The 23,176-nt window shown below is 42.5% G+C and overlaps 1 protein-coding gene and 1 long non-coding RNA gene across 3 annotated transcripts in view; one reads left to right on the top strand and one right to left on the bottom strand.

The window, feature by feature from the left end:
• LOC106998477 (uncharacterized) overlaps window positions 1–23,176 on the bottom strand; it is a 50,384-nt gene that overhangs the window by 11,255 nt on the left and 15,953 nt on the right. The gene's annotated exons all lie outside the window — the stretch shown is intronic.
• Window positions 18,040–21,437, top strand: FABP2 (fatty acid binding protein 2). The gene is made up of 4 exons (XM_015139143.3): window positions 18,040–18,178; window positions 19,369–19,541; window positions 20,571–20,678; window positions 21,121–21,437. Exons 1-4 carry the CDS (start codon window positions 18,112–18,114, stop codon window positions 21,169–21,171), a joined length of 399 nt encoding a protein of 132 aa, XP_014994629.3. The 5' UTR covers window positions 18,040–18,111; the 3' UTR covers window positions 21,172–21,437.

The following is a 23,176-nucleotide window of genomic DNA, read 5'->3' as shown; positions in this document are numbered from 1 at the left end:
ATGGCTGACAATATCGAAGGGGGTGTACACCTCTTCATTGATATGGTTCCTGATATCCATGGGGTGAGTGAGTGATATTACTCCCAATAAAGTAGTAATCGTACAGCCACCCTGGGATTTTGTCCTTAATAACCACAGGGGAGAGGTGATCTTACTACCAATATTGCAAGGGGTGTACACCCCTCCTGTGATATTATTTCTTATATCCAGGAAAGGAGAAGATGGTATTAGTACCAATATTGAAGGGATGGACAGCCCCATGGGATATTGTTCTAAAGATACAGGTTGAAAGAGGACGAGATTCCATCCAATATAACAAGGGGTGTACACCCCGCCTGTGATATGAATCATAAAACCTAGAAGAAGAGAGAATGACATTGCTTCCAAAGACACACCGGGTGTACACCCACCCTGTGACATTGTTCCTGTCATCTAAAGGAAGAGATGATGATACTACTCCCACTACCGGAGAAGGTACACACCCCCCTGTGATATTGTTCCTCATAACTTGTGCGGGGAGAGCATGATATCACTTCCAATATTACGGTGGTTTGACACCCAGTCTGTGATATTGCTCCTAATTTCCAGTAGGTAAAGTATGATGTTCCTACCAAGAGAGTAGTGGGTGTACAGCTGCCCTGTGATATTTCTCCGAATATTCGGGGAAACACAGGAGGACATTACCCCAAATCTCACAAAAAGTGTACACCCATTGTGTGATATGGTTCCTAATATCCAGAGGTGCAGAGGATGGTATTCGTTCTCCTATCGCAGGCTGTGTACACACAACCTATGAAATTGTTCCTAATATCCTGAACAAAAGAGACTGCTAATAATGGACACACACTGCAGGGGGGAGTAACTGGCTATTACGATCCACATCGCAGGGGGGTGAGGCACCCCCCATGATATGGGGAGTAACAGCAACCCCCCTCCTCCCCGGCTATTACGATCCACATCGCAGGGCAGTTCAGGACACAAGCCCTGCCCCAACCTTGACCCAGACAATGGGTGTCATGGGACCACCTCAGGGTGGGTGGCAGCTCAGCTCTAAGGTATCCCTGCTGCCAAAGACCAACTGTTCCTGCTAGTTTGAATCTGGCCACAGGGTCTCTGTTGGTGAGACAAATGACCATGAGGCAGACACCCTGAAATCTAGCACGGCAGAGCTCAACGCCCCCATGAGAGGCACCATAGCACGCAGACTTTGCAGACATACCAGCGAAGGCCACAGCAGACCCTGAGTGAGGAAAAATCTGATCAAGATCCTGGGGTCCTGCCACACAGCCCTTAAACCAAGGACTGGAAACTGTTTCCCTAAAGAGCCAGGAGTCAGTATTTCAAGCTTTGCCAACTGATCTTTGCCTCAAGGATGCAACTCTGCCATGGCTGCAGGACAGCAGCCTTCTGCAGGTGGCCTGTGAAGAGATGGGCATGACTGCACCCCCATAAAACTTTACTTATGGACAGGGAAACTTCTCAGTGTCATGAAGTGTTATTTGTTTATTTGTTCAACCATTTGGAAATGTAAAATCCATTCTTGATTCACAGGCCACAGGAGCAGGCAGGGACAGGCTGCCCCTTGCCGACCTCTGGAACGAGCTTAGAGAAGGAAATGACAGGCTGGGCCAGCGCAGCCTCCTCACAGCGGATTCGCTGCAGGAGGGTCCTTCTTAGCAACCACTTCTCATCCTTCGTCTTGGCTTCAAGTGCAGTTCAGGTGGGAAAAGAGAGAACAGAACTGGCCTCAGCAACAAGAAGGAAGGAGATGCAGGGTCAAGCAGCCATGTGGGTCGATCACACTCAACATTCACACCAAGCGGAGCACAGGCAGGACCAGCCAGGGGGGCCGAAGTAGAGGCTCTCTGGGGGGGGACAGACCTCTGGGTGGGCAAGATTCTCTATCTAAAACTCACAGAAGCTCTACACAGCAGTAGTTACAGAAAACACACACTAAGAAAAAGGCCAAAATAAAAATAGGTCACCAAGTTTGGTCAACCGGGTCTCACGAGCCAGTAGGTAAGAAAGCCCAGGAGGGCTCACCAGAGGAGCTGGGGGTGGGTTCCTGCCTGCAGGGGGCCTGGGACACCCCATTCCCACAGAGGAGGACCCAAGCTTTGGGGAGGAAGCTGTCAGAGTCACCCAGTGAGCTGATCACAGCTGGAGCCACAGAGCAGGTGAGGAGCCCTGGCCACGTCCCTGTGCGGGCTGAGAAGCTGGGGTGGGGGCACACCCCCAGGGACAGATGCAAACAGTGGACCGTGGGCCCTCCTCCTGCCCAGAGGATGCTCAGCTCCCAAGGGACCACCAAGGCTTGGAACCCAGGGACACACCACCTGACCATCATGCCCAGGCCTCCTGGACCAGGCAATGTCCAGTACAGGCAGGCAGTCTGGGCTTGGGGCTAGGACAGGGGTGGATGGTCCTGCTAGGCAGACCTCCTTCTCCCTACCAGCTGGGCTGGTTGCACTGTAGTTTTGGTTTAGGCAACATATTGCTGCCCACTTTGGCCACACCAGTCTCTGGCTCCCTGGCTAGGCCCAGTGCTGTCCAAACCACCTACACAGGCCCCACACACCCAGTGCCCACCAGCCTCGTGTCAGCCAGGAAGACCCATGCTCATCCCCTGAAGTATCCGTGGGAGCCCGCATCCCACAGGGACCCACGGCTTAGAGCCAACCTCCATGGGGGCCTCTTGGTTGTGGTGGCAGGGGCGGGGGGAGTTGACCTCCAGCCCTCCCATCCTGGCCACTGTGTTTTGTGGGGATCATTCAGTCCTGGGAGCTTCCTGGGGACCCCAGAAGGAAGAGAACAGGGTGGTCATGGCAGCCTCAGCCCCAGGCTCTGGGCCCAAGCGCAACAGTCCTTTGGTTCTGGTTTGATCTGGGCGGTAACAACAGGTCATGTCATTCACACAAGGATTGGCTTCAATACAATGCATCAAGGGACTGTGGAGGACACAGATCAGCCTCCAGGCCAGTTACACATGGTGACTTAGCCAGTGCAGGCTGGGGAGTGGAAAAGCTGACCCCTGACCTCCCCACCTGCCCTGCCCACCAGATGCCAGTAGCGGCCAGGGATCCCTGACTTCAGGCAGAGGCAGGCAGCACAGTTGCTGCCTCCTTTGATCCCATCCCAGGGTCCACAGGGCCTGGAGAAAACTGGCAGGGGCGGAGTTGGGAGAATCAAGCAGGGGGATGCCAAGTGACGAATGTGAGGGACTGGGTATGAGGGGCACTAAGGGCACAGGGTCTGCTTCCCCTGGGGAGGTGGCAGCGGGACATATAGTAGCCAAGCCTCCGCAGGCCCCACCCTGCTGCCAGGCACACGTGGCGCCCATACCCACCCCAACGGCTGCAGGAAGGTTCTTCATCAACAAAAGGGGAGGACACACTCACACCCACATAGGCATTGGTGCCTACACACATCAAAGAAGAAAATTCCTGCTGTGTCCAAGGTGTGGGGAAAGGGGCAATGTCCCCTTCCTCCCCATGGTGGGTCCAGAATTACCTGCTCCTGCCAGCACCCCCACCCCCAACTCCACAAGCTGCTGACCTCCACCACAGTGCCATGCCACGTGCCAAGAATAGCTCAGCGGTACATCCCAAAGGGTGCTATCCTGGAGCGGCTGTGCTGGGCAAGGGACACGTTTCCTAGTCGCAGAGGTTTTCTTTCTTTCCCACTCACCGGCCCTGTGCCTCGCTTTCCCCCACTGTGGCACAGTGTAAAAATCCCATCTTGAAGGCTAGGAACCCAGAAAGGTCACCACACCTGGTGAAATGGGGGATGGAACTCCCTGCCTTGGACCTCTTGCTCCAGGACTGATGTCCACTGGGACATGGCCAGGCCAGCATCCTGGGGAGGGCTGCATTCCCTGCCTGGGGAACCTTGTTCCCTGTTAGGGATCACTGGAGTTGAGGCCCCTAATGGATTGGGGGAGGCACAAGGGTAGAATGGAGGTAGCCTCATCATACGGGCCTGTGTAGACCCCAGAAAACAAGCATTGAGTTCAGACTCTTGTCTGAAGTTGGCCACCTGAAAGGATTTGGGCTTTGGGGTGTGATGAGGGCCTGGGGTCAGGGAACAAAGTGTTCTGGTTTGGACACGCAGGAGGTTCTCTGCAGCTCTCTCAGCTACAGGGCATGTTGCTAAGTAAATGCTTTTAAAAACCCCAGGAGGAGGGGGCACCCAGAAGGGGCCCTGAAGCCAAGGGCATGGTCCAGGCTTTCCACCTCCCCAGCTGAAGACATGCTGGAGGATAATTCTCCAGAGTTTCATAACAAAGAAGAGAAAAAAGAGATCAAAAAGACCTGGAGGATAGGCAAGCTAATGAGGGCTTACTGGAATTACCTTGCCTAATCCTCAAAACAAGCCTTCCCTATCTGTCCTCTGGGCCAGGTGAGGAAACAGGTCACAGTAGGACATTCAGCCCCTGGGCAGGCAGCTGGCAGCCTGGAGCCCAGGAGATCCAAACAGACTGCCCCAACCCCAGTCCTCAGCCAGGAGTGGCTCTGCCCACAGTTCATTCACTAGTAAATCAGGCCCACTGGGCTGCCTGCTCTTCCCCAATCCCCCTCACTCACCAGGCAACAGCCTCCCTGCTCATGGCTGCCAGACTGCGGATGGCAGTGCATGTCCCCTTCATTCTGGCTTCTCAGCTGCCCACCAGGCCATCCCTCTCTGCCAGGCCACCTGGAGCCTGGCAGTGTGCATGCAGGGTGGACAGCACCTGGAATACTTGGGCCGGCTTGGCTGGGGGCTGCGGTTCCTGTGCAGGGTAGAGTTAGCGCCCCGTCCCATTCCCTGGCCCCATGGCCCCTCTGAGAAGACCCTCCACATACTGCCAGGCCTTGACCACCAGTAGCCCCACATCCAGGAGGCATTGACGTGCTCATCTCTGATTGGCAGTAGACATGCAACCCTGGGGCAGACCCCTTAGAATCCCAGGTATGAGAGAGCTAGGTGAGGGCAAGAGCGGCATCACAGTGAAGTGGGCCTGCCCCTCCACACTTGTGGGTATTTCTCGAAAGGTGGAGATGAGAGACTCAGAAAAGAAATAAGACACAGAGACAAAGTATAGAGGAAGAAAAGTGGGCCCAGGGGACCTGCGCTCAGCATACGGAGGACCCGCACCGGCACTGGTCTCTGGAGTTCCCTCAGTATGTATTGATCACTATCTCTACTACCTCGGCAAGGGGGATGTGGCAGGACTACAGGGTAGTGGTGGGGAGAGGGTCAGCAGGAAAACACGTGAGCAAAGGACTCTGTGTCATAAACAAGTTTAAGGAAAGGTGCTGTGCCTCGATGTGCACGTCGGCCAGATTTATGTTTGACTTTACACAAACATCTCCGTGCAGTAAAGAGTAGTATTGCCGCCAGCATGTCTCACCTCCAGCCAGAAGGCGGTTTTCTCCTATCTCAGTAAATAGAATGTTTGGTCAGGTTTTACACCGAGACATTCCATTCCCAGGGATGAGCAGGAGACAGATGCCTTCCTCTGATATCAACTGCAAAAAGGCCTTCCTCTTTCACTAATTCTCCTTAGCACAGACCCTTTACAGGTGTCAGGCTGGGGGACAGTCAGGTCTTTCCCTTCCCACGAGGCCATATCTCAGGCTGCCTCAGTGGGGAGAAACCTTGGACAATACCCAGGCTTTCTTGGGTAGAGGTCCCTGAGGCTTTCCGCAGTGCACTGTGTCCCTGGGTACTCCAGACTGGAGAATGGCGATGACTTTTACCAAGCATACTGCCTGCAAACACATTTTTACTAAGGCACATCCTGCACAGCCCTAAATCCATTAAACCTTGAGTCAATACAGCACATGTTTCTGTGAGCACAGGGTTGAGGCTAGGGTTACAGATTAACAGCATCTCAAGGCAGAAGAATTTTTCTTAGTACAGACCAAAATGGACTTTCTTATGTCTTCGTCTTTCTACATAGACACAATAACAGTCTGATCTCTCTTTCTTTCCCCCACACAGAGAGTGTCACCACTGTATGTCAGCCACTGGGGGACAGGCTTCAGCTTACACCCACCTTCCAAATTCCACGCTCTCACCTGGGCAGAAGCTGGCCAGGATTTGGGGCCAATGGATGGGTGGGGTCTGCAAACGACACCGTGTTCAGGTCCCCGTGACAGCCTCACACTTGGGTGGTGGCCCTGCAGTTTCAGGTGCCACACACACGCCAGGCCCTGCTCGGGCCCTGACCTTTGAGGAGGGGGAGCAGCAGAACCCGGGCACTGACCCCAGAGTGCCACTCACACCCACAGACGATTCTCCACACAGGCATCTGGTCTCGATCCTGGCCACCTCCCCCTGCAGGGCCTCAGCTCTTTCCCAGGACTCACGTGCTCCTTCCTCACATGCAGCTCTGGTAGGATGCATTGCTCTGTACCCAGGGGCTCTGAGGTGGCAATGGCCACGGTCATGCAGAGTGCAAGGGCACAGGCTGGGTGCCCATTGTGGGGACCCTGACTGTAGCACTCCCAGACTATCATCGGGCATGCTGCCCCCCAGGCTTAGCTAGGGCACCAGCGGTAGGAGTGCACTGCTCTGGACTCTGCAGGAGGAGGACAACTGTCACCGCATCTTTATGTTCTCCTGCTGGTGTCACTCTGTGCTTCTCATCTCCTGGTTGTAGGATTCAGAGCAGACTCTCTGAACACTTTGTGGGAAACAGCAGAGTCCAGCACAGGAGAAAAGCCCAGCTGCAAAGATGAAAAAATGGCAGGTGTGACATGGGCCCCCATTCAGATTCTGTATTTAAATGAGGAACACCTGCTCTCATGGGATAATACTTCAAATACATACATACATACATACATATATATATATGTATATATTATATATATATATATAATTTTTTTTTCTTTTTGTTTTAGACAGAGTCTCGCCTTTTCGCCCATGCTGGAGTGCAGTGGCATGATCTCAGCTCACTGCAACCTCCGCCTCCCGGGTCCCGGTTCAAGCAATTCTCCTGCCTCAGCCTCCCGAATAGCTGAGATTACAGGCATGCACCACCATGCCCAGCTAATATGTTTTTTTTTTTCTTGAGACAGAGCCTTGCTCTGTCACCCATGCTGGCGTGCAGTGGCATGATCTTGACTCACTGCAATTTCCACTTCCTCGGTTCAAGCTATTCTCCTGCCTCAGCCTCCCGAGTAGCTGGGAATACAGGCGCCTGCCACCACGCCCGGCTAATTTTTTGTATTTTTAGTAGAGACGGGGTTTCACCGTGTTAGCCAGGATGGTCTCGATCTCCTGACCTCGTGCGACAGAGCGAGGTCGCCTGGGCGACAGAGCGAGACTAAGTCTCAAAGAAAAAAAAAAAGAACAATATAAGCCAAATTCACTCAAAAGAAATAAAAACAAGATGACAAGTCAATGGCACTGAAAACAGAAAATCAACAGAAGAACTCAATAGGACAATAGCTGTTTCTTCATAAAGATCAACAAAATTGGTAACTATCAAGCCAGGCTAACAAAGAAAAAAAGAAATCATGCAAATTACTATAAGGTGAGTACAAAAGTAATGACAGTTTTTGCATTCTTGGAATTTGCTGTTTGATACTGGAATACCCTCTTAAATAAATGTGGTTATGTTATTCATCATTTTAATGGGCATTTCTTGCCTTTTTTTTTTGCTAATGACTTATTACTTATTTATTTTAGACTATGGAAATGATGTCAGACAAAAAGCATTCAAGCGACTTTCTTATTTGAGTTCAAAATGGGTCCTAAAGCAGGGAAGACAACTCACAACATCAACGCATTTGGCCCAGGAACTGCTAATTAATGTACAGCGCAGTGGTTCAAGAAGTTTTGCAAAGGAGGCCAGAGCCTTGAAGATGAAGAGCGTAGTGGGCAGCCACCGGAAGTTGATAACGACCAATTGAGAGCAACCACTGAATTCGATCCTCTTACAGCTACACGAGAAGTTGGTGAAGAATTGAATGTCGACCATTCTATGGTCATCCGGCATTTGAAGCCAATTGGAAAGTCGAAAAAGCTTAATAAGTGGGTGCCTCATGAGCTGACCAAATATTTTAAAAATCATCCTTTTGAAGTGTTATCTTCTCTTATTCTATGAAACAACAATGAACCATTTCTTGATCAGATTGTGATATGCCACAAAAAGTGGATTTCATACAACAGCCAGCTCAGTAGTTGGACTGAGAAGAAGCTCCAAACCACTTCTCAAAGTCAAACTTGCACCAAAAAAAGGTCATGGTCACTGTTTGGTGGTCAGCTGCCGGTCTTCTGATCCACTACAGTTTTTGAATCCTGGTGAAATCATTACATCTGAGAAGCATGCCAAGCTAATCGATGAGATGCATGGAAAACTGCAGCACATGGAGCCAGCACTGGTCAACAGGAAGGGCCCAGTTCTCCACAACGCCTGACCACATGTCATACAACCAGGGCTTCAAAAGTTGAATAAACTGGGCTATGAAGTTTTGTCTCATCTGCCATATTCATCTGACCTCTCGCCAACCAACTACCACTTCTTTAAGCATCTTGACAACTTTTTGCAGTGAAAACACTTACACAACCAGCAGGTTACAGAAAATGCTTTCCAAGAATTCATCGACCCCTGAAAGCATGGAATAAACAAGTTTATTTCTCATTGGCAAAAATGTGTTCATTGTAATGGTTTCTTTTCTTTTCTTTTTTTTTTTTTAGACAGAGTCTCACTCTGTTGCCCAGGCCAGAGTACAAAGGTGCAATCTCGGCTCACTGCAACCTCTGCCTCCTGGGTTCAAGAGATTCTCCTGCCTCAGCCTCTTGAGTAGCTGGGATTACAGGCACATGCCACCACGCCCAGCTAATTTTTGTGTTTTTAGTAGAGACGGGATTTCATCATGTTGATCAGGCTGGTCTCAAACTCCTGACCTCCTGATCCGCCCGCCTCAGCCTCCCAAAGTGCTGGGATTACAGGCGTGAGCCACTGCACCCAGCCCATTGTAATGGGTTCTATTTTGATTAATAAAGATGTGTTGCAGCATAGTTACAAAAATTTAAAATTCATGGTCCAAAACCACAATTACTTTTGCACCAACCTAATAATATAAGAATTAAAAGAGGCCTTTATATTAGAGAGCCCATGGATGATAAAATAATAAAGAAAATTACAATCTCCATAACCCACAAACTTGGTAACTTAGACCAACTGGATGAATTAAAAGACACAACCTATTAATACTAAAACACAGGAGAAACAGGTATCTAAATATATTTATATCTATTAATAAAATGGAATCAATACCTAATAACCTTACAGAAAACTTATATATTCCAAAAATCTGACATTCTGTCATGTTATTCTAACTGGTGGGATTTGAGGATTTCCATTTTGATAAGAACATAGGTGAGTCGCACACTTAATTTTAGTGCTCATTGGTCAGGAAACCTATGTCCACTATAGGATACTACTGCAGAGTGATGCGTTATGGAGAATTTAGACAAGATAATATGATTTTCAGAGTTAAAGGAAGACTACCTGTTTTATATACAGTAATTCCTCATAATATCATAGGGGATACAATATTTAAACTTTGGGGTATCCCCAGGTATAATTCTTATTTGAGCCACATGTGAATTTCAGACACAGAGGCTTCCCAACTTTGGTGGCTTTCAACAAATGTAGAAGTTAATTCACAACCTATTTTGTGGAGGCATAAAATTCAATGAGCACTCATTTAACCTTTTATTTTAAATATTATTTTTGTAAACTTTGCATTTCCAATTAGGTGAAATTTTAAACCTGTTTCAGTTCTTATCCACTTTTTTTTTTTCCCCTGAGCTGGAGTCTTGCCCTGTCACCCAGGCTGGAGTGCAGTGGCATGGTCTCGACTCACTGCAACCTCCACCTCCCAGGTTCAAGCGATTCTCCTGCCTCAGCCTCCCAAGTAGCTGGGATTACAGGTGCCCGCCACCACGTCCGGCTAATTTTTGTATTTTTAGTAGGGATGTGGCTTCCCCATGTTGGTCAGGCTGGTCTTGAACCCTTGACCTTGTGATCTGCCCACCTCAGCCTTCCAAAGTACTAGGATTACAAGCCTGAGCCACCATGCCCGGCCTCTCCACTCTTTTTAGGTGGAGGGGGGTAAGGGTTGCTTTAAGTTAGGAGGGACTCCCATTTACCCAACCCATTTGTATAAATTTCTTCCTTCAGAGTTCTTCAAATCAGCATCACCATTGTTAAAGGCCTCCTACATGGCAATAATTGTGCTACAGGGTTTTACGAACATGAAGTTTATGTTTGGCTGAATTAACCTCCTTGCTGTGGCACAAGGGGGCCATAGGTGTTTTCACCAATTATGAAGCGGGTTCACTGTGCAATGGCTACCAACTTTTCTGAGTACAATGAGACCAAACACATTCATACATAAATTCCATGAAGTGAATGTATTACTTACAAATAGCAAACAAAAGACAACAGAAGTCTAGGATTCAATATGAACCGCTATCACAAGATCAGGAAGGCTACCCAGAGCAGATGGATGGAGTTTTGACCATAAATGCTTCACTTGCACTACAACTGAGGGACCCTAGAAAGCAGCCCACCTTGGGTTTTCTCCCGGGATGTGGTTTGCTGGACACAAGCATTAAAGGCCATTCTGTTTCGAGCAGGGACTATAAGAGCCTGGGCTGTTCTGACCAATGTCACCTGATTATCAGGATATTGCATTCCCAGCATATCATACAGTTATCTTGAGAACTACCAGTAAGAAAAGGAGGAAAATGGCCCTGCACCTTTAAAACTGAAGGATCAGGATATTTATTGTGACAGAGGCACAGGCAGTAGCGACAGAGTGTTCTTGTGAGCCATCTACTAGTTCTCTTGACCAGAGCATGGCACCTGACTGCTTTTCTCTTTCCTTTCAACGGAAACTGTTTCAGAATATTTTGAATATTTTGAGTTTCTGCATCTATAGAGTCGTGGCACATGATCACCGGCAGTGTAGACTCTGCATGGTTAAAGGAAAGAGTTCAGGAGCCCACCAACCCACATTGGAGGAGACCACCTAATCCTCCAGAGAGTGCCACTCCATCTTCCTGGGGTTAGCTCCACATGCAGTAAGGCCATTATGTCTAAGGCCGTCAAGACTTGCAGTCCGAAGATTAGACTTTTGACATGCTGAGAAGCAGCAGTGATCAGAAAAGCCCACACACTCGCTAGGAATTTTTCAATGAAAGCAGCTGAGACGCTTCTTCATATGCTTCGGTAGGGGCTAATATCAAACTCTTTCTTCCCATTTTCTTTACTCATCAGTGCCTGAACCATGAGGCACCATAGATGTATACCTCGTCAGGAGGGTGTATGGGACAGCAGCAAGGGGAGCAGCAGCACAAGAAACAAACAAGGCCACTACTTCTGCCTACATAATAACTATTGTCTTAGAGTGTACAATAATAAATAATGTTCACATGGCTGCCCTAAGCATACAGAGATGGTGACCAGAGTAGATGCAGGGACTACAGAGATATAGTCTGATTCTTGCTAATTAGGACTTAAGTGTTGGCTTATGTGCTGTGCTTTTGTTCATTAATAAGCCAGGGCCTCAAAACTGCCTGCTAAGCACAGGTCAAATGTCATGCTGGGGTGCAATTAAACATTCATGTCTAGGAGATGAGAGCATTTTAGTATGGGAGAAGATGACAACACCTGAAGACCACAAAACACTGTGCAGACCAAAGGGAAGGCCCATCGTCAGCTCATGGTTCTGACCCAGGTGACTGCTGATGTGTTACGGAACCATCAGCCGACAGCAGGTAGATCAAGTTGAGCTGGTATCCTGCATGAGGGTTGCTCCATTCCATTTGTGCTGCCAATTGTTTCAATAGCGTCTCATGCACCCCACTGGTGAGGAAGGAATTAGCACCCTACATTTACTGGCACCGTTAAACACATACATCTATTACTAAACAGATAAGCCAGACATCAGTTATTAATTACATATAGGAGGATGGTGTAAGCTCCCATAGCAATGTCAATGGTACAATGACATAAAATAAGGGCCAGGATGTGCATTGGGTTTGACAACTAAAAATTCATCTATGACCTTAATGAGTAGTTTCAGTGGACTGGTGAATATGAAAGCCACGTTGCAGTAGATTGAGGTATTAATGAAGGATAAGCATGTGAAGACAAAAAGTACAGATTATTTTTTCAAGAAGCCTGGCTATAAAGAGAAGGAGAAAGATTGAGTAGGTTCTAGAAATGTCAACAGAATTTAGGTATCTTCATGTCTAATGGGAGAGACTTGATCGTCTTCACATCTCACCTCACCCAAATAAGCAAATAAATAAAAAAGAAAGAGGGGGTGATAAGAAACAGGAAAAAAAAAATACAAAACCAAAAAAAAAAAAAAAAACTTTACGTGTGACACACTATTGCAATTTCAAGCCTTGCTTTCCCTTGACTGAAACTGTATGTGTTTATCTTTCTGTTTATAATGTGGCACAGTGCCTAGACCATAGTAGGAATTAAAATATATGTTGAAAGAAAAAAGTGGGTTGATATGGTTCGATGTTGTCCCCACCCAAATCTTATGTTGAAATGTAATCCCCAATGTTGGAGGTGAGGCCTGGTAAGAGGTGAGTGGCTCATGGGGGCAGATTTCTCATGAATGGTTTACCATTCCATTGACACTGTCCTCGCAATAGTGAGTTTTCATGAAATCTGGTCATTTAAAAGTATGTGGCACTTTCCCCCTCTCGCTTGCTCCTGCTTTTGCCATGTGATGTGCCTGCTCTCCTTTGCCTTCTGCCATGATCGGAAGCTTCCTGAGGCCTCCCCAGAAGTACACGTCACCATGCTTCCTGTATAGCCTACACAATCATGAGCAAATTAAACCTCTTTTCTTTATAAATTACCCTGTCTCAGGTATTTCTTTATAGCAATGCAAAAACAACCTCATACATAAGTGCAACAACTAATAGGAGTAAAGAAAGTAATAGCAGGTAACTCTGTAATTGAGAAGGCATAAATTGAGGGAATTGTTTGATGGTTTATTTCCTCTGTGAAGTAATGTGCAGGTTGTCTGCTGAGGGCAAGGGTAAAAGGCTACAGGAGGGTGATTAAAGGCACAGCCATTGTTGCAAATGTGGAGGAAGCTGATTGAAATACACAGAAGTCTTGCCAGGGAGTGCTGATAATTAGTCTAAGACTAGAAACCATGCATGCCTAATAGCAGCTAGGTCAGTGCAGGAAAAAGTGAGGGAGTTTTAAAATTGGAAACAGGGTATCAATTGAATAGAGAATTTAAATAAAACAGGAGGGGGCTTTAACTTGAGAGAAAATAGAGGCAACAACTGAGAAAATTTCTCTCCAAGCCAACAACTAATGTGCAGGAGAAAATAAAGGAGCTGAGAGCATGGAAAGCTGTGGTCAGAGTGGCATGTTAAATACAACAGAAGGAGCAGCTTTAATGATGAAAGATCACAGGACACAGCCCTGGATGTAAGTGGATAAAGCATAAAAGTAAAGGTCATTAGATATGAGGGGGCTAAGGAGCTGTGAAGCCAGACTGACAAGTGGCTTATCCACATGGACTTTGAGGTCACTCAGGATGAGGGCAGGACACAGATAATGGTGAGCCAAGTACCAAGATTTTCAGTGATAGATGGTAGATGATAATGCTAGAGGGAGTGGATGGCAGATAACAATGATGAAGTAGGCTGGACCACAGCCAAATGGGAGTGGCCTCAAAAAACAGTATTTTATTTGGAAAAAGGCAGAAACATACTGGTTTGGATGTGGCAGTAGGGAGCTATGATAATGCAAACCCATCTCTTTCTACCTGTGGTATGAGGGGCACAGGAGATGAACAACCTCCTATCTACATTGCTTGAAAGGGACTCATCATTTTGGGAATAAACACAGACTACTAAGAAGGAGTCATAAATCCTTCATGCAAAATCATTCAATGGGCACATGAATCTTCTAAAATGGCTGTTTTCTTAAGCTGTTTTGTTATTAATGAGAATTAGTAAGCCACACTCACCACTCTATGGTAGACATTCTTCCGCACACTGCTGTACATTTATCATCTCTTTGAAAGAAAACCAACCAATCATCCCAGATACAAAATCTAAAACCTAATTAAATAGGTCATCATATTTCTAAAATTTAGAGGCTAATCATTAAAACAGAATGAAATAAGCTTTGTCGGCCAACTTTAGAATTCTTTCTCATTCCCCATTCACTGCTAGGGATTTGACAGTAACCTTAAGACTTTCCTGTTACCCCTTCTATGTGTCCCTCAAATCCTTCCCTCATATAGCTCTGATAGAGACTTCTATTTTTTGACACACAAAAAGCTAAACAACTTGAGATCAAAAAATAGGATACACAAATTCTGAGATGATTAGAATATGCCTTAAAATGCTATTTCACCATAAGGATATATGAAGAATAATACTCTACAAGCACACTCCCTTCTATTATACAATGGGGTAAAAGGATTTTTTGATCTCTAGAACATTATTCCTTTGAGATGAGATTTTAACACCCTACTGCCCTTGCTAATGATGTCGCTGGACTTCATGATAACAATATTCCTTTGGTTATTATGAATCAGCTGTGTCTTTTATGAGCTACTCTGAGACCTTTAGAGGGTCTCACCTGAGAGAAGAAGGGTTGCCTGACTCAATCTTGGTAGTTCAAGGCAAGAATCTTTGAGCAATCAGCATTCAAGCTGAGACCTGAAGCAGCAGAGGCATGGACATTCAGAGGACTGGGGACTGCAAGAAGTTTAATAGATCTAGATCTTGTAGTACACAGTAGGGAATGGAAAAAGCAACCGGAGATTTAAGTAGTAGCTTTGTAAACCATGCTAAGGATTGTGGTTTGTACTTTCCCTTGGAGGAATGGAATAGGGATCCACAGGAGTTTCTGCTGATTTCCACTTCTTCCAGACCACTCCGTGGGCGATGTTGACTGCAGAGCCCAGAGACAGAGGGTATAGCTATAGCTCTACCTCCATAGCATCTGCATCCACATGCACACATATACTTAGTCCACTTATGACCCCGAACTGCAATACTCAAGTCTTTTAATACTATCAAAATGGAAAAGAAAGGGCTGGGTCTGCCCTTAGCTGGTTGGCTCAATCATATCATCAGTAGGAAAGATCTGTAGGGAAACTGGCCCCTAAGTTCTGTTTATTCTTTTCTAGATGGACTACAGATAAGTGATAAAAACTGAGGAGCCAGAGTCGGGGAGCTGGAGAAGGAAAAGTGTAATGTTAAAAATATAATCTGAGCATTAAGGAAAAAAAACCACTGATGCCACTCTACAGAGATTACAGGATGTCCTACCTAATGTTAAATTAGGTCACTGCTACTGATATAAATTTAAGACTGAAAGTTTAACATGCTTATTTTGTTACCAGGCTTGTGTGAGAAGCAGCGTTGCTTGCTTTCCATTGATCCTATGTGGATCCTTCTGTGAAGCTTAAAGTGGCCATGAGACACAGGTGAGGTCATGGTGAAAATGGTAAGCCATTTTAGTTTCTTCCTGCCAACCTTCCTTCCTGAGTCAGGCACTTTCATTTCAATCGCTATGAGATCACATAGTGGAAAGATGTATTCCCAGAGGGTGATACAGTGCAATACTATCCTTAACAGGCAAATCCAAGGCATAGCCAGTCCCAAGTGGATCACTAGTGCAAATCATAAAATACCTAAGTAACTTTTAGGTGACTTTCTCATAAACACCAGAACGACATGAGTTTTCTTAACAAAATATCACAGTGGTTTGAGACCTAGGATGCTTCTAAAACATTGTTATTGCTCCTAGATTTCCTTTGTCAGAGAGTTAGGAGAGAAACAGAGGTTTAATGAGTACCTTTTACTGTAAGTTGTTCAGGTGGGTGCTTTATGGAATTTGTTCATAAAAGATGCATATCAGGTATTATTATTGCCTTCATTTTATTGACGAGAACACTGAGGCTCAGAGAGGTTGAGTAAGTAATCTGACGAAGATTCTGCAGAGTAAGTATGTCTAGTCAGCACTGAAGCCCAAGTCAACGGGTTTTGTTTCTAAAACACATGTTCTTTTCACTCTACCACATTTCTATTTCAGTGACCAGATATACCTATTTTTCTGACCTAGAAAGGAAGATTGGATTCATTCTCCATAGGCTTCAGAGTTCACAAATCACCATAACCAGTCAACTACCTGAAAGACTATTAGTCCTTAGCTTCAAACAAACTTTTCTACTTCCCTCCAAGTTGAAAGTATATTAGGTTGATTGCTCCCAAGTGATAAGGTTTTAATTCTCTGAAAAAAGAGAAAAAAATCACAATGTACCCAATTTTGAAAGTAAAGCTTAAATTATGAATGTAAAGGACTTCCCATTATGACCTTTGTCCCCAGCTCATAAGTGTGTATGTGTGTTCTTTTTCGTTCCTTTTTTGACATTTAAAACATTATTTATCTTTTAGAGATGGGGTCTGTCTGTTGCCCAGGCTGGAGTGGACTGGCATGATCACAACTCACTGCAATCTCCAACTCCTGGCTCAAGAGATCTTCCTGCCTTAGCCTCCCAAGTAGCTGGGACTACAGGCATGTGCCATTATACCTGGCTAATTTATTTTATTATAATTTTTAGAGTCCGATTGTCGCTATGTTGCTTAGGCTGGCCTCAAACTGTTGGTTTCGAACTCCTGGCCTCAAGTGATTCTCTTGTCTCAGCCTCTCTAATAGCTGGGATTACAGGCAAGAAACACTGCACCAGGCAACTCTTTTTCTTTTTTAACGAAATAATAGAGTTAGTAGAAAATAGTTTGCTTTTTAAAGTGCTTACTTAATAAAATAAAAAGTGGGCAACTCGAAATAAAAAAATCAAACAATATCAAAAATGTTTAAAAGATTTTTAAAAATCAAAATATAAAATAATACCAAAATTTAAAAACCGGGATTCTATTCCCCAATGTTCTGTTCAAATCTGTTAGATTTATCTTCCCTGGACCCTAAGTAATATCTTGGGCAAGCCCTAGAGCTTCTTTCCTGAGCCTTAGTTAATAAGATGTTATCTGGTCACATTCAATCACAATAATAGACTCATTTTAGTAATAAACATCTTAAGACTAGTAATTAAAACTCTTTACTTCACACCACGTTTCCTCCCCAAGCTTGGCCTGTTCCAGGTTGGCAGCGTGAAGTAGGGAAAGGAGAGATATGGTGACCTTTTCTTTGTACCTTTCTAGCTACCCTCTATACCCTAAACACACATACATACTGAGCTGTGGCTTCTGACTCTACTGGGTTTGGGGATGAGAGGCAGTGAGACTGAAACGAAGGAGTGGTTTTAATTAATGGCACAGCTAAAACCGGATTTTGTCCTCTCTGCACATAGCAGATGTTTAAAGCTAATTCTTTTATGCAAGTTTTTATACTATCCAGCCTCATTTGTACCTCTTGAAATTTTGCTCAGTGGCCTATCACCATTCAGGATCAAGACAAAAATTAATGAGCACTTATTGCGTGTCATGCACTGTACCAAGTGCCACGATATTTATCCAAACTCCTGGCAATGCTAAACACAATGCAAAAAGACATATTAGAAAACGAATCTTATTAACTAACTTTTCAACTGTATTTCATCATAAAGTCTTACTTTATAAGATAATTGCTGCTATGAAAAAGAGACAGGTCATGGTCTCATTTCCCAGATATTATCTGACTTACACTATAAATTATATTAGCTCCAACACAGTGTGCACTTTGAACTTAGAAAAACAATCTTCTGATAGCATGCATTCTAATTCTTGAAATAAGTATGCCCACAAACTGTACTTGAAGACAGAATAGGTATGCTTCTCATGTTTTAATTCAGTTGAATTTCAGAAGATCTCAGGAATGTACAGAATGAGAATTAACTAATTAAGAATTAATTAATAAGAATTCTTATTAATTAATAAGAATTCTTATTAATTAATAAGAATTAATTGCTTGACATAGAGTAGTTAGGTGATTTCCTGAACTTTAAACTTCCACATCACAGTATAGGGTTGCTTCTAAGATAAGAAATATAATAAATTCTTGCCCAAGGACAGACCTGAATCTCTAGTTGCCTGGAGGCTGACTCAACTGAAATCATGGCATTTAATGGCACTTGGAAGGTAGACCGGAGTGAAAACTATGATAAGTTCATGGAAAAAATGGGTAAAGACTTTATTTCTTTGTGGCTTATTCTTTGCTTTCTTACAAACATTTTTCTTTCTAACTCCTAAATCTCTAGGAGATAACAGATAGCTTACAGATAGCTCCTAATGTGGTAGTGAGGATCCAGAAGATGTTCAGAGGAGGGAAATCATATTCTTACTTCTTACATTAGGAAGAATCCACTATCTCACTAATGGAAGAAAAGATTCTTTGAGTGCTGTCCTCTGAAACACACCAAAAAGATCCAGATATGTTTCCTTCACTCTTTAACTGAAAAATGACTTTTTTGTTGTTTACAGTAAGAAAATGGCAGTGTATAATGATAACTTCCAGATTTGAAAATGTTAAATTCTAGGAGATGGAAAAGCAAAGACCATATAAGAAAGTAATGGAAAAAGGTTCTCTTAAAATTTATAGCTCTGAATAAGTTAGATTTAATTCTTATTTCTTCTAACTTACAAAAGTTTTGGAATAATCTTGAGAAGCTATGTATTTTCTTCAGGGAAGCTTAATTTAACTGATTTATAAATTGATACCAATACTCTGGCAGCCCATATACTACATAAGATAGGCAAACAAATTTGTGTCATTCCCCTAAAAGAAAAATCTGCATCAATTATAGCTTACAGTTTAGGAATTCTAAGTTTAAATTTATAAAATTTGTAGAGTCTTACAGTGATTTTGGCTATAACATTTGCTAATTTTCTCATTTTTGTGTCAGAAATGCCACAAGAAACAAAGAGAATTATGAAGTTCAAAATTTTAAAGCCACTATGAAAAACAAAGGGGCATTTAAGAAAAAAGAATACGGTATATGTAGAATTAAATATGTGCTTCCTCATAAATATATGAATATACATTTTAATCCTTCATTTGATATTTCTAGAACTTAATTTACTTAACACTGAAATGAACAGTTTGTTAATCTTATTAAAGTTGTTCAGCTCTAAGATTCTATAATTCTGTACTGTACTTAATTTTTCTCAAGTTTTGGAAAAACAACTTTAACCAGTTCTCTTGATCTGATTGAAACTGAACTTCTATAGAAGCAATCTGAATGCTCTTATGCAAAGGCAATGCTACCGAGTTTTCTTCCCACCCTCAAAATAAACAAACAAAACATAACCTGGAAAAATAAACGCTTCTTATGGGATTTGACTTTATTTTCTCCATTGTCTTACCTTTTGCAGGTGTTAATTTAGTGAAAAGGAAGCTTGCAGCTCATGACAATTTGAAGCTGACAATTACACAAGAAGGAAATAAATTCACAGTCAAAGAATCAAGCACTTTTCGAAACATTGAAGTTGTTTTTGAACTTGGTGTCACCTTTAATTACAACCTAGCAGACGGAACTGAACTCAGTGTAAGAATTTTTTTTATGAGCAATGCATTCTTGATTTTTCTACCCAATATTAAAATGATCTCTGCTCTATTTCATTGGTTGGTTTAATTAATGCAGGTCTCCTTCATTTACTGAAGAAGCCAATGAAGTTTGTCTATGTTATATATTGCACAAATTGGCAGGGTTATCTAAGTATTACACTTTTATTTTTATATGCATCTGTGAAGAATCTGAATCGAACAATAAGAATTAGAAAAAATATCTTTTGAATGACTGAGTATAGACCTATTCATAAAAAAAATCAAAACTGTGTTTTTAAACAGTACACCAACAGAAGCTTTTAGAGTTAATATGTAACTTAACTGTAATAGTAATTTAATATGTTGAAATAATAAAAGAAATGGACAAACGAATAAATGAGTGAGTTACCAAATGGCAAGCTTTGATGTAGTGCAGGTCATTGAGAGTGTACCTTTTCACGTTTAAGATAACACATTTTAGGAAGTCATCATTTTCAACAAATTTTTTAAAAACTTTTTTAGCCTCAACATTTTTCTATTTAAATTACATATGTTTGTAATGACAATTTAACTACTGAATGTTTTATCAGTTATGCCTTTCTTTAATTAGTTCCACAATCACACAAATTAAAACAAGCACAGAGTTGTTAACCTCTCTATGAAACTTATTAACCATGTTAATAAGTTAACCATGACTATATTTCTGGATATGTAACATGAAAGATTCAGAAAGAAGCCCTGCTCATCTGCCTTAAAATTCAGCATATGGAAATTATTTAAGAAAACAAGCATAATGGTTATCAACACATACTCTGTAGCCCAATGGTCTAGGTTCAATCCTGAATGTAACTTTAGGTGAATCACTGGGCCATTTTACAGTCTCCTCTTCTGTAAAGTAGGATAACAGTATCAATTTCATAGGGTCACCATGAAGATTAAATGAAAAACTGTGTCTACAGAACTCAGAACAGTGCCTGACATGTGTAAGACCCTAATAAATGCCATTATTGTTATCATCATTATTATGTAGGGGACCTGGAGCCTTGAGGGAAATAAACTTGTTGGAAAATTCAAACGGACAGACAATGGAAATGAACTGAATACTGTCCGAGAAATTATAGGCGATGAACTAGTCCAGGTGAGTTGTAACATTTATAGCTATTTTCAAAAGGCAAAAATTACTACAAAACAATAATTTTTATCACTGCTGAGCTAGATCTTCAGTAAACAGACTACTTCTTTTCTCATAAATCTTACTGATTTAAAAAATATTGTATAGCTATTTTCTGATGCCTATTTACTAAAGAGAACTTATATATGTCAAATGATCAATGCCTATTTTAACTGAAAATGTAAACGACTACAAACCAACAAGCGTTTTAAAATGGCTGTATCCTATATCTGTATAAAATCTTGCTATCAAGTACAAGAAAAAATCGTATAAACTCATACTCATATAATATATATAATACAAAAATAGTATAAACTCATATAGTATAAAACTATAATAATACCAATATTTTTCTTAATTTAGATGTAAATCTTAAAGATAAATTCTTCTGTTTGTTAACACCTTTCAGACTTACGTATATGAAGGAGTAGAGGCCAAGAGGATCTTTAAAAAGGACTGAACATTATTCTTGGAGCACAGCCCAAAATACAAATTGGACAGAAGATCTATATTGTACCAGAACTGTTTCTTTCACCCCATCAAGTATAAGGTTACTGACTGATTGGTCCTTTTATAAACATTGGTATATTTCCATTCGTGCCAAAGCAAAAGAAGTAAAAGCTAATTAGGATTTAATTTGTTTTATATTCTCTAAGACATATATTTACTAAAAGAATTTGTGACATTTTAAAAAACAAAAATAAATATTGTGTCCATGTTGCTTTATATGTAGCCTTGCCTTTTAAAACAAAAAGTATGTGAATATGAATTGACAGATTGTTTTGTTAGAGAGAGGGTCTTCCTCTGTCTCTCAGGCTGGAATGTAGTGGAGAGATCATAGCTCGCTGTAACCTCAAACTCTTGGACTCATGCAATCTTCCTGCCTCTGCCTTCCGAGCAGCTAGGACTATGGGTACACTTCACCATGCCCAGCTAATTTTTGTTTTCTTTTCTTTTCATTTTTTTTTTTTTTTTTTTTAGAGATGGGGTCTTGCTATATTGCCCAGGCTGGTCTTGAATCCCTGGCCTCAAGTGATCCTCCTGCCTTAGCCTATCAAGTTGCTTTTTTTCTTTACATTTGATAAACTGAAAACATAGGTTGCATATGACTCTTTAACATCTTGTACTGGTTGTGAATAATTTTCTGGCACTGGTTGTAAGTAATATCTATTATTATAAAAATAATATATGCTCAACCAGAGAACTTAGAAATAAGAAACATAAATGTAAAATAAGTATTTCCATAACTCATAATCCAGAGATAACTGTCATTCTGATTTTTACAGATATCCTCCCAGTCCTCTTCCCTGGGGATAGATATTTCCCAATACATACCACTTTGAATAGGATGACAGGAAATAAATGATGTACTAAGTTAAATTAAATTATTGTATTACATTTTTCTACATATCAGTGATTCCCAGGCTTGGCTGAAAATCAGGATCATCTGAGAAACTTAAACAGTTTCTGCATTCTTAATCTCCACTGTTATTCTATTCTGTCAGAATCGCTAATAGAACCAAGAATTCTAGAAAATTTCCTGGTGATTCTGATGCAGCCTGTCCACTAACTAGTCTTTGAGAACAATGGAGATATCAGTTATCAATGTTATTTTTAACCACCCCCTTTCTTTTTTGTTGTTGTGGTGGTTTTCTTCACATAAACATATACACTGCGGGATGAGGACTTACTTAATGGGTACAATGTACATTATTCAGGGGGCGATGGTTACAGCCCAGACTTTACCACTATGCAATATACCCATGTCACAAAACTATACTTGTACTTCTCAAATTCATACAAAAAAAACCTTAAATCTATGTTCATTTTATAATTTCATAAAAATCCTCACATAGGAAATAGTAATTATTCAGATTTTCACACGCTTCTCTTCATAAAAGCTCAATATGCTTCTATCCCTCTAATCTTATGTGTCTACCATATATGAATCAGGAAAAGGTAGGTATTAATCTCACTGGAGAGAGACAAAGGCACAAAGAAGTTTATTATCTTGTCTAATATTTTACAAAGTCCATGATGAACAGAAGAATTAAATGTAGGTCTTGACTTTCAGCCTAGATCATTATTATCTATGCTATTACTCAGCCTGTTATAAACAAAAATATATTAAGAAAAAAATGTGCTTAATTCCTCAGTGGCACCCAAGAATAGCACTCTAAATGAGTCAGGTCAGACTGTAAAATAACGGTACTCAGTGATGAGACACATCTATTTCTAGTCTCATTGCAGACTTACTTTTTTCACCGTTTATATCCTTTCTAGAATTAAATTTCCACTATGTATTAGTATTGGAGAGCAGCCTATTATATGTTAAGTGACTTCCATTTCAATAACCCTTTTATGGGAAAACTAACCTTGTCGTTACACCACCGCGGTTGGCCAAAAGAGGGTCCCTGACCCAAGAGCAGCCAATCGACCACAATTGGGCCAGATCATGAGCTCTG

The sequence above is a fragment of the Macaca mulatta genome, chromosome 5 (genome assembly GCF_049350105.2).
Source record: "Macaca mulatta isolate MMU2019108-1 chromosome 5, T2T-MMU8v2.0, whole genome shotgun sequence".
Lineage (NCBI taxonomy): Eukaryota > Metazoa > Chordata > Mammalia > Primates > Cercopithecidae > Macaca > Macaca mulatta.
This window is presented reverse-complemented; position numbering and strand designations above follow the sequence as displayed.